This window comes from Apodemus sylvaticus, chromosome 9, assembly GCF_947179515.1.
Source record: "Apodemus sylvaticus chromosome 9, mApoSyl1.1, whole genome shotgun sequence".
Taxonomy (NCBI): Eukaryota; Metazoa; Chordata; class Mammalia; order Rodentia; family Muridae; genus Apodemus; species Apodemus sylvaticus.
Window position 1 is genome coordinate 7,299,909 of NC_067480.1, and position 17,222 is coordinate 7,317,130.

The following is a 17,222-nucleotide window of genomic DNA, read 5'->3' on the forward strand; positions in this document are numbered from 1 at the left end:
TAAAGGGATTTGGAGATTAAACTTGAAAGGGGAGGTTATTTCAGGTTGCCTTCAGGGAGTTCTTCCCCAGAGTACTCTAACTCTTAGGATGGCCAAGGAAGACACGGTGATGGCTGTCAGCCTGAACGGAATTGTTACCATTAGCCAAGTAATTACCAAACTGAGTTAGAAGCCACCGTCTGCTGGCGATTGCTCCTGCGGTGGATATTGCAGAGCTGTGATTAGATAGGACCAGAACCAAGGGAGGTATCTGGTAGCTCATCATCTTCCAGTAAACAAACTCAGACGGATGTTGGGAGAGCAGAGGGAGTTGTTTTCCCGCAGCTTGGATAATCGCTCTCCGCAATGCGCATGTTTGGTGCAGCTTACGTAGCTGCAGCAGGCCAGGAGGGAATGTGAAAATTCAGGTGCTCACATCACACTGCGCAGAGGTTTTAGAACTCCTCAGTGGCCAGATTTTCAGCCCACGGATACCTTGCCTCTTTCAATCCGTCATTCTTATAAATGCATAAAACCTCAAGAGATAGTCAGTTAGAAACAGTAACTAGGATAAAGGGGATCATGACTCCATTATAAGTACTCACTCGACTTGCACAAATCAATGAGTCTTTTGAGAAATATGCTCTGTGAACTGCATATTCGGCACGGTTCCTATGCTAAAATTGAATGGAGGTGAATCTGAGTTTAAATTTGCACAGGGAAGGACCGAAGATATACTTAGTGACTTAGAAATGACCCAGAGCCTTTGACTTAGAAACAGCAGAGAGGAAGAAAGCACACTACAGACCGAAGGAGCGGAGGTGCTCCCAGGTGGATCACCAGTGAGTCACCTTGCTAATATTTGATGTGGCTCTGTTTCAAAATTCTCCAAATACTACCAAGAGGAAAGTCACCACTTCCTGTTTGGTTTGGAAATAAAGCACTGTGCAGAATCTGGCAGATTGCGCCTAGCATCTGTGCTCTATTGAGTGGGTCTGCCTCAAGGCAGACATTCCGAGCTAACAGTAGCATGTATCCTTATGAAATAAACACCAATTTATCACACCCAACTTGACTTTTTCTCGGGAGACATGAACAGATGTCTCCACCCCAGATGGAGTTCTGACTACGGATCAAAGAATGATTCTACCCAAATCTAGTTTAGTGAACTATTTATTGAGTTTATATGGGGTATTTATAGGACTGTGCATGAGGGGACACTCACAGGGTGGCTACCAGGAGGTACCTCCCTCATCAACCGTGATTCGTGGGGGCTATACCTATGGTACACAGACTGCAGACAGCTCGGCCAACTGGTGTCTTCCTCCAAGACTGTTAATGCTTATGGGATCCTGGAGAAGACTCTTAGTGAATCTTCTAACTCTCTGCTTCCTGGGCCTTGTACGCTGCACTGCATGAAGCTTTCTCTTCCCTCTGAGAGGCAGTGTTTCATCTCCTGGGAAACAACGGGTAACCCATGACAACCTGGTACTAGGGATCTTCACTCCCAGCCACTATGGATTGCGTACCTTGAGTGTCCCTGCTCTTCCCCAGTGAGGCCATCATGTTCCCTGTCAGAGCTCTTTAAGGATACCCTTGTGTAGTCATTGCTGCTTGTCCGTCCTGTCCCTGGCTTCTTCAGTGTTGAAAGTCACACTTGCTGTGAATCCGGCAGGTATCTACGGCTTTTGTTTTTCTTTGGGGAATGAGGAGTTTCTATCCAAGAAAATCTTGGCCAGACACATCCAATGACACTCAGTTCCTGAAGCGACCCAGGGCTGAGCTGCCAGCTCACTTTGAGACTATTTTGGGGGTAGTAACAAGGACCGAGAGCTGAGCTTCCCTTCCGTGTTGTATCACCTGGTGTTTCAGGTGTCCACCTGGCCCTCACGCCTGTTCTGTGGATCCCAGCATTGTGCAGGATTTCTCTGTTTATCAGAGCGGTCCATGATGGAAGGATGCTGTACACATGCAGATGCGGGCTCTCAGAAATGGGTCTAAGTTCCACCAAAGTCCTCAGCATCTTAAAGGGTTTTGTAATCTCACTGCCCTATTTGAAAACTAATGCAGTAGCCATAAGTTTTATCCGAGTGCCTGCGGAGGCGTGTGCACGTGGACGCATGCTGGGGTCTCATTGCTCCCCCAGTTGCTTGCCGCTTTAATGTCTAGCTGCACATTCCGTAGATGAACCGAATATGTAACGGAATGTCCCTCACAGCATCCACTCGACATCTGACTCCTTGGAAAGCCGTCTAACCCTGGCTTCGATAACTTGATACGGACAGTCAAAGAAGTAGCACTAAATCCATTTTCCACTTGCAGAACATGTGCTTCATGCTTTTCCCATGTCGTTAAACTCCCCGCATAGTTCTACACTGCATTAGGCCGTGCGTACGATGAATGGCCGTGGAACTGTGGCGAAGGTCACTCTGTGTGTCTCATCTATCCTACTAGAAGGCCTCTTTCCTCAGTTCACGTCTGGCTGGGTGCTAGGTAGCTCTGAGGCAGTCACACTAGATTTCTCCATAGGACCCATCAGCCCCCAGGTCTCAGCCACAGAATGTGTCTATACCTTCACAGCCTGCACAGCTGGTCCCTCTAAAACCTGTTGGTCGGGTGACCTTCTTCTCCTCATCCAGTTGTGAGGTGACAGTCTTGAAATTTTGCTATCCTTAATCATTCGACATAAAACCTGTTAAATTTTCTTTTTGCATTAAATGTCGTTCTGCGGCAGATCGGAAAGTACAGTAGGTGTGCAGTCATGGGAAACCCTACCTGCCAAGGACCCATGATACCATTACAGCAGCACACAGGCATCTCAGCGGCGAGGATTGCCAGCTCTGGCCACTCCGGCTTTTTTTTTTTTTTTTTAGGAAACCTGATACTTAGCAGCCCCAGTGCAAACTGCTGCTGGCTGCCCGGTTTATTTTTGAAGTTCCACTTTACTGAGTTAGCTTGCGCCTGGCTCAGAGCTCTCCTCTTTAGTCGTCCCTTCACACACACCCTCGGTGCACATTTGTGGCTCCCAGCGCGATGCTTGCATCTTAATTCTCCGCCCGAAATAACTTGGGAGATGATCATGTGTTGAAACTCAAACGGCGCTCACACTCGTTAGAGGGATATAATAAAAAGGCTTTCAATTCTATATAATTTTTTTTTTTAAAGCGGAGCATTTAGCTTCATTAAGGGAACTGAGAAGAGATGTGCTGCGAGGGAGGGGGAGAAGAGGCCGGGAGCTGAGCTCGAACCCGGGCAGATCTGTTTAGTCCCCAATTTATATGAGTACACTGTAGCTGTCTTCAGACACACTAGAAGAGGACATTGGACCCCATTATAGATAGTTGTGATTCCACTCAGGACTCTGGAAGAGCAGTCAGTGCTCTTAGCCACTGAGCCATCTCTCCAGCCCCTTATTTCCTGATTTAGCAGTGATCCTGCTGCAGGTTGCCGTCTGAGATTTTGCTGTGAATGTCCCTTTCTTAGATTAACAACAATGTTTAGAGCTTTCTGTGTGAACACCTCCAAAATGGGAAGTAAACCAAGTACAGGGTCCTTTCGTCCTGTGCAGAGTCCTCCTGATTGGTCACAGGCTGCGCTTCTGCAAGCTTATGGATGTAGGTTCACATTGGGTTGCAGAGCTGCAACTTGCAAAGATCCTCTCGAAAACCATCTGTCTGGGTCTGAGGAATTTTTTTTTTTTAGAAATTCTTCCACCATCTCAGCGCTTGAGAACTGAAAATCTTCAGTCGGCCACTCTTTGAGATGAAGTCCAAATGTCACTTTGGATTTTGTCAGGAATTTACTTATTTAAGAGAATGGTCAATCTAGGAGCATACTCCAGTCAAGATCTCAGTGGAAAGTCCTGGGTGAATATACCTTCAAGCTTCAGTTGTAGTTTCTATAAGTGTGTGTGTTGGGGGAGGCGGAGCTTCGAGCTACACCTCTTGGACACCTTGGTCCTCTGTGATTGCACACGGCTCTCTGATATACTGCTCCATACTGTCAGCTCACCTCTCTCTCCACCAGTCTCCTTTGCCCGCTCACCTGTCCACTCATCTCCACTGAGCGAAGCCACGGCTGAGAAATGACTTCTGCTGGCCAACCGGCAGGCCGCACAGCCACAGCTACAGTCCCTGCCTCCTTCAGTGCTGGGATTTGGAGCAGGGCCTTGCAAGTGCTAGGCACGTGCTCTCTCACTGGCTTTATCCCCAACCCCTTCATCTCCAGTCTCCTCACTCTGAGTGATCTGTGCTTGCCTGTGACCACGTCAGTGCTCCAAGCTAGACCAGCAAGCGTGACAGGTTGTTAGCCGTCCATACAGTTAAGTTTTAACCCTCTCAAGCAGAGTTAACGTCATCTTTTAGCACCACGTGGCTGTAATCCAGTTCAAACACTCGAGTTATATATAGAATTTGTTATCCCCCTTGAATCAATTAGGAAAATTTGGTTCATCTCAGGAATTTGCCATCCATGAAAGTATTCTGTGGAGCATGACTAAAGTCCTGGAAGTAATTGCAAATGAAAGTATTAAACCTGATGCTTACTCCCATTAAACTTTAAAAAAAACAGTCTAATTTCCCATGAGCACAATAATTGATAAATAAATTATAAGGCTACAACAAAAATGAAGAAAATAACAGCAAAGACCCCCTCCAAACAGAAATATTTGCATCCAGAAGGCTTGTATGGTAAATGCAGACTTTGCAGTCCTGGTAAAGCGTGCTTTTCTTCAGAAACCGTCTGCCATCTTATGGGACATTTTGAAACTAAGGTCAGAACCATAAAAGCATTTGCTTCTAGCCAGGTCTTTCCAGGTAAGCACAGGCAGCTCAACACAGCGGGAAAGGATGGTCTTAGATTGTCACTGCAAAAAAAAAAAAAAAAAACGGAAGCTGACTATTTCCATTTTTAACGCCCCCAGCTGCAGAAAGAGAAAAGTCCCCGGAGAAGTGGCAGCTTCCTCTGCAGCCGAAGAGAAGAGGACACCCGCCCTTACCCACACCAAGGAAGCCTACACCCGTCCCGACCTGTGTCCATGTGGCCCTGTGAAGACACTGACTCCATCCCATTTGAAGACCGGCCGCTTTCCAAACTGAAGGAGTCAGACAGGTGCTCGGCCAGTGAGAACCTGTACTTGGACGCTTTGTCCCTGGAAGAAGACCCAGAGGACCCGCCACCCCTCAGGAACTGCCTTGCTGAGGTCAGCCTGGGTTTGTCCCCTGAGGTTTCTAATGGCTGAAGGGAGCTGTCATTAAGTACAGCCAGTGTCTAGCAGAGTCCCCTCTCGTCACGTTCCCCAGAAGACCTGTGCATTGAGCCATGTGACTATTGCCATTGATGATGTGATGGTTTTGTTTGGTGGACCTGACCCCAATCCTGCTGAAATGCTGGACTGTGGTCCTGCGTAACATAACCACAGTTAAGAATAAGAATAAATATAGTGAAGAAAATACAAAAGAGAAATAAATGTATAGTTTTCAACTCTACTTGAAATTGTAATACAGTTTTCTGACTCTAGAAAGCTAATGGCTGAGAAGTAATTCTTTATTAAGAAATTTCTTTATTTTTTTAAGATTTATTTATTATTATTATATGTAAGTACACTGTAGCAGTCTTCAGACACACCAGAGGAGCATCAGATCTCTTTACGGAGGGTTGTGAGCCACCATGTGGTTGCTGGGATTTGAACTCAGGACCTTCGGAAGAGCAGTCAGTGCTCTCAACCGCTGAGCCATCTCTCCAGCCCAAGAAATTTCTTAATATTTAATAGCTATCACTAAATGGCAGCCACTATAGATATGTTATTCTGGGCAAAGGGGAAAAGCAACAGGGGACACAGAGGGAAAATCCAGATGGGGAGACTACAGATTGGTGAATGAGGGAATTAGGAGAGCCACGAGATTTCTGTGACATAAAATCACTTTTTCCACATGATGTTTTTTTACAACCTCATTTTAAAAACGGGTATAGGGATAGTGAGACCCTGTCTCGATAAAACTGTGAGGGTAGGGTGGGGTCACCAGCGGAGGGAATCATTATATGTGAACCAACTGACAGGGGCCACCCTGGATGGCGTTCTTTCAAATACTTTGTACTTACAGAGACTTGCCTCAGATAGTGTCGAAATATGGGGACTTAAATGTACCTGATTCAAAATGCTGGAGCCACAGGGTTTCAGATTTCCAGTTCTTCCAGAGTTGGGGGATGTTTACATACACACAATAAGGTGTCTTAGGGACCCGAGTCAGTTCAAACACAGAAATCATTTTAAGTTTTGTATACACCGTATGCACCTAGCCTAAAGGTAATCTTATTTAATATGTTTGTGTGTGAAACAAATGTCAGAACTGAAAGTTTTTCAGGTTTTGAAGCATTCCATATAACAAATTTCAGGATGGAGGAGTCAGTGACGTCACATGCCTTACTCTCAGGAGTGTGTATTGGGCCGATAGAATGTTTGTCAGCCCTGCCCACAGATCTGCAGGCCATCTCTACAGTCCAGAGAGGGCACAAGGGCAAAGTGGGAATGTATTCCCCTGTGCAGCAGAAACAGAGACACGCTGTCTGTGAGGAGCGGCACCCTTCAGTCTTACCAACCGGGACGAATACGGTTTCGTGACTGTCCAGTGATTGCTTCTTCCAAGCCATGTCAGCTTGCGAGTCCTTTCTTAATAGACAGACAACCTGTGTGTTTGTGGTGCTGTTTGCCAGCATAGCTCTCTCCCTGTTGCGGGTTGCAACTAAGAATGTTCCAAAGCAAGCAGGGCTCCTGGCCCCAAGGATGCCACACCAACCCCCATGGCAAGATGTGGACCAAAGACGTCAAGCTCCTGACTCTCTCACTGTTTCCCTCTGCTCCCACCCCAACACACACACACACACACACACACACACACAGACTTGCTCGGGATTGACAGTTCTTTGAACACCATAAAGTAGGGGTCTTGAGGAAAGGCAGGAGAGCCGTTTGCTTAGCAAGCTTAGTGGGTTTTCTCCCTCAGGCAGCCCCTCCTCCCCTGGGGAGACAACAGAGGCTCCCTTCCCCTCCCAGGAGGCTTCGGATGCTGCTTTTACTGTGTAACTTCAAAGGGCTCAGGGCAGTGGCTTAGGACTTGGCCTCAGTGAACATTCAAAACCACATCTTAAGGGACCAGAGCAGAACAAGTCACTTTAGCAGACAGGAGTCCCAGGAAGCCGAAATTGAGTGATTCCAACAAGTATTTGTTTCCCTTTACAGGAAGAAGAAAGTCGCAAGGGAAATCTTCAAAGGTAAGTAAATGGCTTGCTTTTAAATTATTCATCTGGTAGACATGCTGTTTTTTAGTTTTAGCAACAAAAAGGCAACACACCCTGATACATGTGATAAGTACTTCATATTGTGGTCAGAAAGCCCCTCCATCGGCGAGCTGTTGGACTTGCTGATACCGGGTTTGTTGTTAAAGGCTTTCCAGAAGGGACTAGACTCGGGCTGCTCCCTTCATGTTAGTCACACACCAGCTCCCTGCTTTCGCATCCGAGCTCTCTGGTTTTGCCTTCCCTCTGTAGATGGATACATGAGCTCTCTGGTGTTGCTTTTCTTCCCTCTGTAGATGGATACATTGTATTTCCATCAGGTGCTGTTTCTCTGGCACTTTGCGGCTTTCAGCTTTATCCTCAATTGTCGAGTGAACTTAGAGGCTCTACATGATGTCTCTCCCTCAGCCCGCGGGCTGTGACCCACACAACTGAGTTGTTGCTTTGGCGTGAATCTGCCCTGCTCTGATCTTCCCCAGGCAATGCCAAGTTCACTTGTGGGCTTGGGCTCTGGAAGTAATTTGCATGTCTCTTACTGATCTGTTCCAGTTGGCCTGGGACTTAAGTGCTTTAGGCCTCAGTTTCCACATCCAGAAACGGGAAAGCTCCAGTTTCTCTGAAGGATACTCTATCTTCTCTGTGTAGCTTACATGTATGGGCAGACAGGAAGTCAGTCACACCTGACATGGAGGAGTAGCACATAGCTGTCACTCCACTTACCACTGCCCCCCTCCATAGCAGTATTATCTTTGTGGTAAAGATTCGAACCCTTCGCTTCTGATGACCCAGGCCTCCCTTCTGTTGCCCTTATGCACTATAACCGTGTTTTTTTTAAATTTTACTTGCTTCTTTTGATTTCAAAAGTAGTCAACATGGGGATTATAATCTGTAAATAGCATCAAAATGTCCAGCGCAAAACCACGAAGGTCCTGACCCCCTCCCCTGGCTGTGCACGTCTAACTTCTTCTGCCGTACCTCCTGCAGCAGGAGGGACTCAGACATGCTTCCAGTCTTATTGGTTCTCCAACATGGCTGCTACTAAGTGTCCCTCCATTCTTTCTCATCTCGGTGCACCTCCATCCGGCTCACCCCAGAGCCACGAAGCCCCCACCCGTCACTTCCACTGGTGGTTCTGTGGAGAGCACAGACTGCTCACAGGGTAGCCCCAGCCTGGAATACTGTTCTCAACAGGTCCTTTAGAGAAGTGGTCTGTGTGCTGGATCTGGGGTCACCTCTGGCATGGCTAGGGCTGCGCTAGAACCCTCGGTATAAACTCTGTCTATCAGCTGAGGGGAGACTGATCTAGCGTGGTGATGTCCACCTCGCCTCCCACTTCAGTGCAGCTAGAGAGATTCTGGATCACAAAGGTTCTGTCAACCTCAGGTGGCGGGCAGCCAGCCCCCAGCCTCTGAGAATTTGTTTGCCCTGGTGGATAAACCAGGTACATGAATACCTCAGCCACGTCCTGACTTGTCCAGTACACCACCCACCACCTCTGTGGGGGCAGATGGGCAAAATGAAAGCATTCTATGAATTTATGTCAGATCGAGAAACAGGCGGAGTTAAAATGCCTGCATTACGAGTTTGCACCCGGGCTGCAGGGATGGCTCAGCAGGTAAGAGCACTGCTCTTCCAAAGGTCCTGAGTTCAAATCCAAGCACCCACATGGTGGCTCACAACCATCTGTAAAGAGATCTGAAGCCCTCTTCTGGTGTTTGAAGGCAGCTACAGTGTACTTATATATAATAAATAAACACATCTAAAAAAAATAAAAAAGGAGTCCACACCCATGTGCATGTGCATTGGCTACCAAAGTCTAGCTACGGACTTCCCCTTTACCACTGATGATGGATCTAAGTGTGTTTGTTGCCTGTAGAGGACAGAAAGGCACGGGCATTCACCTGGTGAGCGGCGAGCTTATCAGCCACTCAGAGGATAGCAAGTGGCCGGCTCACGCTTTAAGAGTTAAGTAGAGGCAGGCACCTCCATGGGTCCATCTTGTACAGAGCTCTGCCCAGGAGCTGACAGCTGTTCTGCATCTTTCCCCAGGGCTGTGTCTGTGTCCTGTATGTCTGAGTTTCAGCGTTTGATGGACGTCTCTCCGTTCCTGCCTGAGAAGGGCCTGCCGTCTGCCAGCAGCAAGGGGGATGTCACTCCACCCTTGTCTCCCGATGACCTGAAGTACATCGAGGAGTTCAACAGCAAAGACTGGGATTACGCAGCCCCCAGGGCTGGGGTCGATCAGCCTCCAGACTTCTGGGCAGACAGGACCGAGGTGGGGTGGGTAGGGCACGAGGCCACCACGGAGCCTTGTCCAGATTCCTCCTGGTACCTGACCACGAGTGTCACGATGACTACGGACACCATGACCAGCCCGGAGCACTGCCAGAAGCAGCCACTGCGGTCCCATGTCCTCACAGAACAGTCTGGTGTGCATGTTCTGCATAGCCCGCCTGCCATTCGCCGTCTTGATAGTATAGTGTCAGGTGGCGAGGGCCGGAGCCGAGCGGACCCCGAGGGACCCTTTCCTACGAGCAGAGCAAGAGGGAACTTGGCAGATGCCAAGGGAGGTCATCCAGAACCTGTGCTCAACAGGTGGTCTTGCACCCCACCCAGACACCCCCGAGACTGTGTGGAGGGGTCTCTCCGCCCCCTCGACAGACCTATCTGTCCCTCCCTGGGATTTGCCTCCCCTTTGAACAGCCTAGATATGTCCAAGAACATGAGTGATGACATGAAAGAGGTGGCCTTTTCTGTCAGGAATGCCATCTGCTCTGGTCCTGCCGAGCCACAAGTCAGGGATATGGCTTGCCAGACCAACGGATCCAAGACGGCAGGGACGCAGACCATTCAGACAATCAGCGTGGGCCTGCAGACCGAGGCCCTACGCACCAGTGGCGTCACCAGCAGCCCTCACAAGTGTCTCACGCCAAAAGCCGGAGGGGGCACCACACCCGTGTCTTCTCCTTCCCGCAGCCTTAGGAGCAGACAGGTGGCCCCCGCCATTGAGAAGGTGCAGGCCAAGTTTGAACGCACCTGCTGCTCCCCAAAGTACGGTTCTCCCAAACTCCAGAGAAAGCCCCTCTCAAAAGCTGACCAGCCAAATAGCAGGACCTCACCAGGCATGCCCCAGAAAGGGTTCAGCGAGTCGGCCTGGGCCCGCTCCACTACCACGAGGGAGAGCCCTGTGCACACTACCATCAATGATGGCCTCTCCAGCCTCTTCAACATCATCGACCACAGTCCTGTCGGGGTGCGGGCTGGGAGCCGATCTCGGTCGGCAGAACCTCGACAGGAGCTGGGTCCAGGCCAGGAGACAGGCACCACTTCCCGAGGAAGGTCGCCCAGCCCGCTAGGGGTGGGCTCAGAGGTGTTGAGGGAGGAGGCGGGGGAGAGCACAGCAGTGAGGCAGGACTTATCCGCACCCCCTGGCTACACGCTCACTGAGAACGTGGCCCGGCTCCTCAACAAAAAGTTGTTGGAGCACGCCTTAAAGGAGGAGAGGAAGCACGCCACTCACGGCTCCTCAGGTCTCACCAGCGACAGCCACACTGGAGAAGCAGTGTCAGCTGAACCAGGATCCATGGAGGTAACTGTTCCCTTCCCCATTAGCCCCGCCTTAGGCTGCCCGGCATAGGACGCCGGTCCTGGGCAGTGGTTTCAGGAGTCCGTGTAGCTTGGGCAGGAATGGAGTGAAGACAGAATGGAACAGGCAGAAAGACAAACCCAGAGTACCTCGTAAGCAAGTTTACTCTAAGTGTCCCCAGAATCGTGAGGACGCGCCTTGTTCCAGCTCCGTCCTCTGGTCAGGCTAAATCTGACTCTCTTGGTTTGGTGTGTATTTGCTCTGTGTGTGACGTGGTGCAAGTGTAGAAACGGAGTAAGTGGAAAATGTGCATGTGTGTCTGTCAGGATTTCTATATACTGCAGCTCTTTATGCGTGGTTGCATGAGGGGCATGCTACAGTGCATTTGGATAACACCGACTCAAAATTCTTTCATTGGGGACTACAAGAAGAGCTTTTGGATTCTCAGGCCACCGCAGCACAGATCAGCAGTGTGTCATCTTATAAATCACCATGGAGGTGGAATCAGGTAATAGATACGGTAGGGAAAAAAATGTGTGCCCTAGTAGAACATGGCAACGGTGACACGAATCTGTCAGCACTGGAGTCTCCTGATATAGATGCCCACACGTATTCTTGTGACAAAAACAAAAAACACACAAGCAAACAAGGACACTCACAGCACTCGCAGGCATGATAGCGCACAGCCTTAGCACTTGGGAGGCAGAGGAAGGTGTGGCTCTTTGAGTTCTAGGCTATCCAAAGCTACATAATGAGAACTTGTCTCAAAAGAAAGAAAATCCCATACCTACAGCGACAGGAAGCAGCCTGCTAATAAGGGTGGTGACAGCTTTGAGGATTTATGCCTCATGGCAGTGCTGACCAAGTAGGTCTGACCAATGAGCAATCACGTGACTGCAAGTCCTAGGATCCCGGATGTAGGCAGGTGCAGAAGCATCATCCAATCCCAGCCTTCAAACAGCAGGGGCGGGGGCGGGATGTTCCCAGGCTATGCGCCGCTTCCTTGCAAGGCCCCAGCCCTGGCTTCCTGATGACTTGAGGAGAGAGGTGTATTTCTTTTGTCTCCCTCAAACTGCTCACAGGGAGAAAGGATTAGGTTCCCAGCCCAGCCCTCCAAAGAGTACTTAACGCAAAATACAGTTCAATCCAGAAGTAGGTCAAGCCAATGTTGATTTTGACAGTTACCCATAGAAACGGCAGTCCCGTAACCTGCTCTTCCCAAGGTCTGAGTTGTCAGGACAGATTGGTTACATGCTCTGAGAAGAATGGACATCGTAGGGTAAGAGTTCTCAGGTAGTAATCGGTGTCTTCTTCATCTTTTCACCACTAAATCTCAGGAGCCGTCAGATAAATTCTTGTGGCTTGGGAGGGTCTGTTTGTATAGGCCTACTCTGCCTGCAGCTAAGATAGAGCTTGCTAAAAGACATCATCAATCAGCTCTCTTGAGTTTCTACTCTTATTAGAGACCATAGAGATTTATTTGGGACACAAAAGAACCTTTGTATTCTTGACAGCAACCTACTGACACAACACAGAGGACATGGTCTCTCCCCCACCCCCTTACAGACGTTTACAGTTCTCGATGCCAGGAGAATCAGTCATTCCTGTTTGGATTGACCCCCTCACAGCAGTGCCATCGGAAATCACGTTTCATCTCCTGGTGACTGTGTGCCAGGCCTGGTTTTCACGCCCAGATAAGCAGAGTCGCCAGTGTTTTTCCTAGCCTGTGCCAAGCACCCTGTGTGGTATCGGTACTGGTCTGAACATCTGAGAGACAGGAAATGTTTCTCCCCTGCTCCCCTCTCACCCCTCAAGTGACCCTGCCCTCTCTGAGATGTGCCGTGAGAATGATGTGACATAGGTGGCACCCTTCCCTCCAAAAGCCTGGTGTACCTGGGAGGGTACGGTTGAGAATGGCAGCCGTAGCTTGTGGCGATCAGAACAAACCAGACCGTGTAACCACCCATGCCATTGTCTCCTCTCCCTTTGCCACGGAAGTTCTGTCAGGGAGTTGGGAGGCCCCTCCCCCTCGCTCCTGCCTCCTCCAGTGTGTTGACTCACAGCAGAAGGCAATCCTGTGAGCTGAGCCACATCCTCCTGCCTAGCCTCCCTCTGAGTGAACACAGGCCACCGCTCCCTCCCGGAGGATATCTTGGAGCAGGGTCTATTCTTGTTTTGTTTGAAACACTTTCCAACCGACTTGTTTTTCTCTTCTTTCCCTGTCTGTCTGTCCAGAACCAAACTGTCTTACTAACTGCCCCCTGGGGACTCTAGCCCTGCCTGCCTCACACTGTAAGTGCCTCTTCCCCGCCTCCACCCATCCACAGAGCTGTGTGTGTAGCTGATGTACTTGTGATTGGCATTCGGCATTCATCATCATCAGCAGACATCCACTCCCACCCCCAAGGGACAGACACTGAGCTCAGACACCCCACTTTGCCCATCTCCGGGATGGACTACTTAAATTCTGCTAAAGTTTCTCCTCGTACAGTTCAACAGAGAAACACTGGCCTGAAGGGACCACCTCCGGTCTTGCCTGTCTTTGGTTTAACCCTACCCACCACTGGTCACTGGCATTTTGGTTTCATGTGTGTGTTGCTGTGTGCTGGGCACAGCGTGCAGCATGTGCTGAGCCTTCTCTCTCCTGTCTTTCAAGAATGGAGAGTAAACCCAAAAGTCTCTTGCCCTTCCAAGTGAGTACACTGGTGAGAAAGTAAGTTCTTCATAAATATAAGCCGAATGAATAGTAGCAGACATTGCTGTTCCCTAGTGAGACCTGTAAGAAAGGATGCAGTCACCCTTCTGACCTACCTGAAGTTAATAACAAAATAGAGCCTGTACCATTAACCGAGGCCAAGGCGGAACACGCTTACCCCAGCACTGGGGAGCAGAAGCAGTGGGTATCTGAGTTTGAGGCCAGCCTGATCTATATAGCATTGTCTTGGGGAAGATAATCAGATAAAAGGTGTGTCACCATAGCAGGGCGGGGAGAAATAGCCAAGAAACCAGGGTGGGGCAGGAGGAGAAAGGCCATTTCCACAGAGCTGCCTACCTCACTGGCTTCTGGATTACAGACAGCACTGCTGGTGTTCCTCTAAGGAAAATGTTAATTTCCTGGATAGCATGGCTCCCCGGTTTCTCCTGCACTAACTGATGCTAGTGAGCAGTGTGTGGAGGACGGCCTCTGAGCAGAGCTTGTTCCTGTTCACCTCAGTGGGAAGAGAGGCTAGATAACCCTGAAGCCACACCAACGTTCACTCTGAAAATGGTGGGTGTGGGGACACGGATTTCACAGACCATCCCCACTCTCCTGCCTACGCTAAGAGATGATGTAATGAGACAGATGTGGCAGCACCCTGACTTCGAATGTTTCCATGTGGTAGCTATAGGCACATCTTGGCTGTCAGGGTGCCATCAGCATAAATGGCCCAGGGAGATTCCTCCTATGTCAAAACCCGGCATCTGATGGAATGGTCTCAGTGTTAATTTTTTTTTTTTTTTTTTTTTTTTTTTTTTTTTTTTGCTGGCCCCTCAGGAATAAGGGAAAGACTCCGCCCCATTACTCCATTGCTCTTGCAGAAGCCTGTGGGTCCCTTGCTGCTCTTGGGTCATCCCATCCTCACTGGCCATCTCCGAATATCATCTCTCATGTTTCATCTTCCCCCAAGAGCCACCGCCTGTCCCCTGGACACAGCCTCTGCTCCTCCAGCCCGCACTGTGCCCAGTCTCTTCATTCTGGGTCTTTCACTGTTAGTCACATCTAACTCTTGTATTTCACCTCTTGGCTTCTTGGGGGGCCATGACATCATCCATGATCCATACCACATGTGACACAGCTTTACACATCCCCGATCCCAGACATGCAGGCAGAGGACGTGTAACCCTACGTTCCTTTTAATCACGCGAGCAGCCACAGATGACTTTCATCATGGCCGGATGTTGTGTGTCACATGATCAGCCCTTAGAATGTCACAGTGATGTCACAGTGGCTGAAAGTCAAGTGCAGCCATAGCTCTAGGCGTAAGACCGGCACTGCAGCTATGACGCGTCATTAAAGAAATCTAGACCTCAGTTAAAACTTCTGAATGCAACGGGTTTTCTTCCACGACTTGTGGGAGTTTGCCTAGCCTGCTGCTAAGCAGAGGAATAAACAGTTCCATTTGAATCCCGTTGCTAATACGGATGGATGTAACCCTAGGTCTCTGTGGACCTCAGTAGACTGAGATGTCACAAGACTAGATCAGCTGAAAGGATTCAAGAGGCTCAAGGGTGAGCCTGGGACAAGGTGGCCCCAGTCATTACTTAATCTTTTCTGTGTTCCAGCCCAGTTCTGAAGATACCCTACAAAGCAGCCCTATGTCACCATGTTGCTATGTTCTGTCACCTTGTAACAGGTCACTTCACTAATCATTCGTGTGGAGTGTTGATCGGATCATTTTAAGTTACTCCATGCATGCAGTAATCATACAGACGCTGAAGCTGCCTGGTCTGTTCGTTTGACTTGAGTGTGGTTGGAGTGTGTTGGGGCGGTGGCCCACATGACACTGCCTGTCTGAGTAACACTGTCTCTCTCTCGGCTCTGAAGGAACTGCCTTGTTCTGCGCTCGCGCCCTCCCTAGAGCCCTGCTTCTCCAGGCCAGAGAGACCAGCAAACCGCCGCCTTCCATCCCGTTGGGCCCCGCCTTCCCCCACTGCCTCACAGTTTCAGTCACCCGGAGACCCAGTGTCCTTAGAGGAACGCAGTGAGGAAGACCCACCAGAGGAGAAGTCGCACCCGCGACAGGACGCAAGCTTGCATGGATGATCACCGGAATAATTCACTGTAATTTCCATGACCAGACCATCACCACCATCAACCAACCTCCACCCCAAAGGAAAGCTGTAGCCTTCTCAAGGTCAAAGGATGTTTTTAAAAAACACAGCTACTGAATGTTCAACCTGGTAAACTGAGACGTTTCGGGAATGAAACAGTAAACGTGCCTGTAATAATTTTTTCATAGCTCAGAAAACTATTTTTGTCTCCATCTTTTTTTTTTACAAATGAGATATTAAACGAAAAGGTAAATAAGGTATAAATAGATTTAAAGAGTTTTAAAATGTACATTTTAAGAGATTCCGAACACCCTTGTTCTCAGTTCTGCCTGCCTGTTGAATTTGCACTGCTCTGTTCTGCCTGGGTTTCTCCATGTTGAGTTCAGAGTGTTCTAAGTTAAATTTTATTTTGTCTAGTCTTAATTTTCCTAGGAGTCTTTTTTTTTACTGCTTCAGACTGTCGAACTCAATAAACTTTTTGTAGTGAAAAGGCCGCAAGGCCAGAAGACAAGAGTGTCTGTCATCTGGAAGGATGCAGGTCAACGTTTCTGAAAAGGTACGGAGCCCTTCAGATGGACTTATGACTCTGCGCCACCCACCTGCCCAGCCTGACCGCACGTCCTCGGGCACCTGTACATACACTGCTCTGTCCCTGCCCTCACCTGCGTGTGCATCGGTCCGGTCCACTGTAACTCGTGAAGTTTCTTGTACTGTATGTACTGTTGCTGTTGGTCCCTTGTAACAATGAGACAACAGCGCCATTTTTAAATTATTGTTATGACATTAACGGACAGTGTACAAAGCTCGCCCAGCATTTTCTTGTTTAAGGAAAGGCACTACAAAAAATCATGAGGAGGCCAAACCGAGACAGACGAAGGTGCCTCGGGTCTGCCTGAGACCACGGTGACACAGAAATAAAGTCCTTATGAGGAAGAAACAAGGTCTTGGTGTCACCGCTTACTTGGCTTCTTTCTCCCCTTGTCTTCCTCAGCTCTGAAAGGAAAGTGTCTCTGGGTTTTCTGTCGGGCAGAGCGCAGGGGAGGCAGGGGAGGGGCTGCACACACCAGGAGAGAGGGACACAGCGACACAGGGCTAGCTATCACTCTATCTCTGAGCAAATTTGCAGCCCAGCATGTTGGTGCTGGGGGTGGGGTTACGAAGGCACTGCTGAGGAGCACAGAACTGTTGTGAAAGGCCAGAGCTCCTGGCTTTGATGTTTCATTAACCCAATGATTCTCTTTTCTAGATGAGGTAATAAAGCCTCTTCCCAGGATTATGTAGTTCCTCTTTAAATAGCTTCGAGACAAGTGTTAGTGAGGAGAGGAGCCATGGCAGCCCTGATGTCAGACTGGTGGAGAAGTTAAGTGGTGGAAACGCCCTAACATTCCTTTATCCATCCAACAGTTACTATGTAGCCAGCTATTCCCAACGTGGATACACCGAGCTTCCAAGTTGAAAGAAAACTCATATAGCTACTTTTCTCAGCATATAGATACTTTCTCAGCATATAGATACTTTTTTCAGCATATATATACTTTTCACAGCAGTGTTA

General features: G+C 49.1%; 1 protein-coding gene across 2 annotated transcripts in view; it reads left to right on the top strand.

Annotated features, from left to right (window-relative positions):
• Window positions 1–16,610, top strand: part of Mtcl1 (microtubule crosslinking factor 1) — a 113,583-nt gene extending 96,973 nt beyond the window's left edge. For both annotated transcript variants that reach the window (XM_052192698.1, XM_052192699.1), the window contains 4 exons: window positions 4,901–5,179; window positions 7,217–7,248; window positions 9,322–10,861; window positions 15,444–16,610. In XM_052192698.1, coding sequence (XP_052048658.1) covers window positions 4,901–5,179; window positions 7,217–7,248; window positions 9,322–10,861; window positions 15,444–15,662 — 2,070 coding nt within the window. In that variant the 3' untranslated portion in view covers window positions 15,663–16,610. The remainder of the gene's footprint in view (window positions 1–4,900; window positions 5,180–7,216; window positions 7,249–9,321; window positions 10,862–15,443) is intronic.
• The last annotated feature ends 612 nt before the right edge of the window (window positions 16,611–17,222 follow it).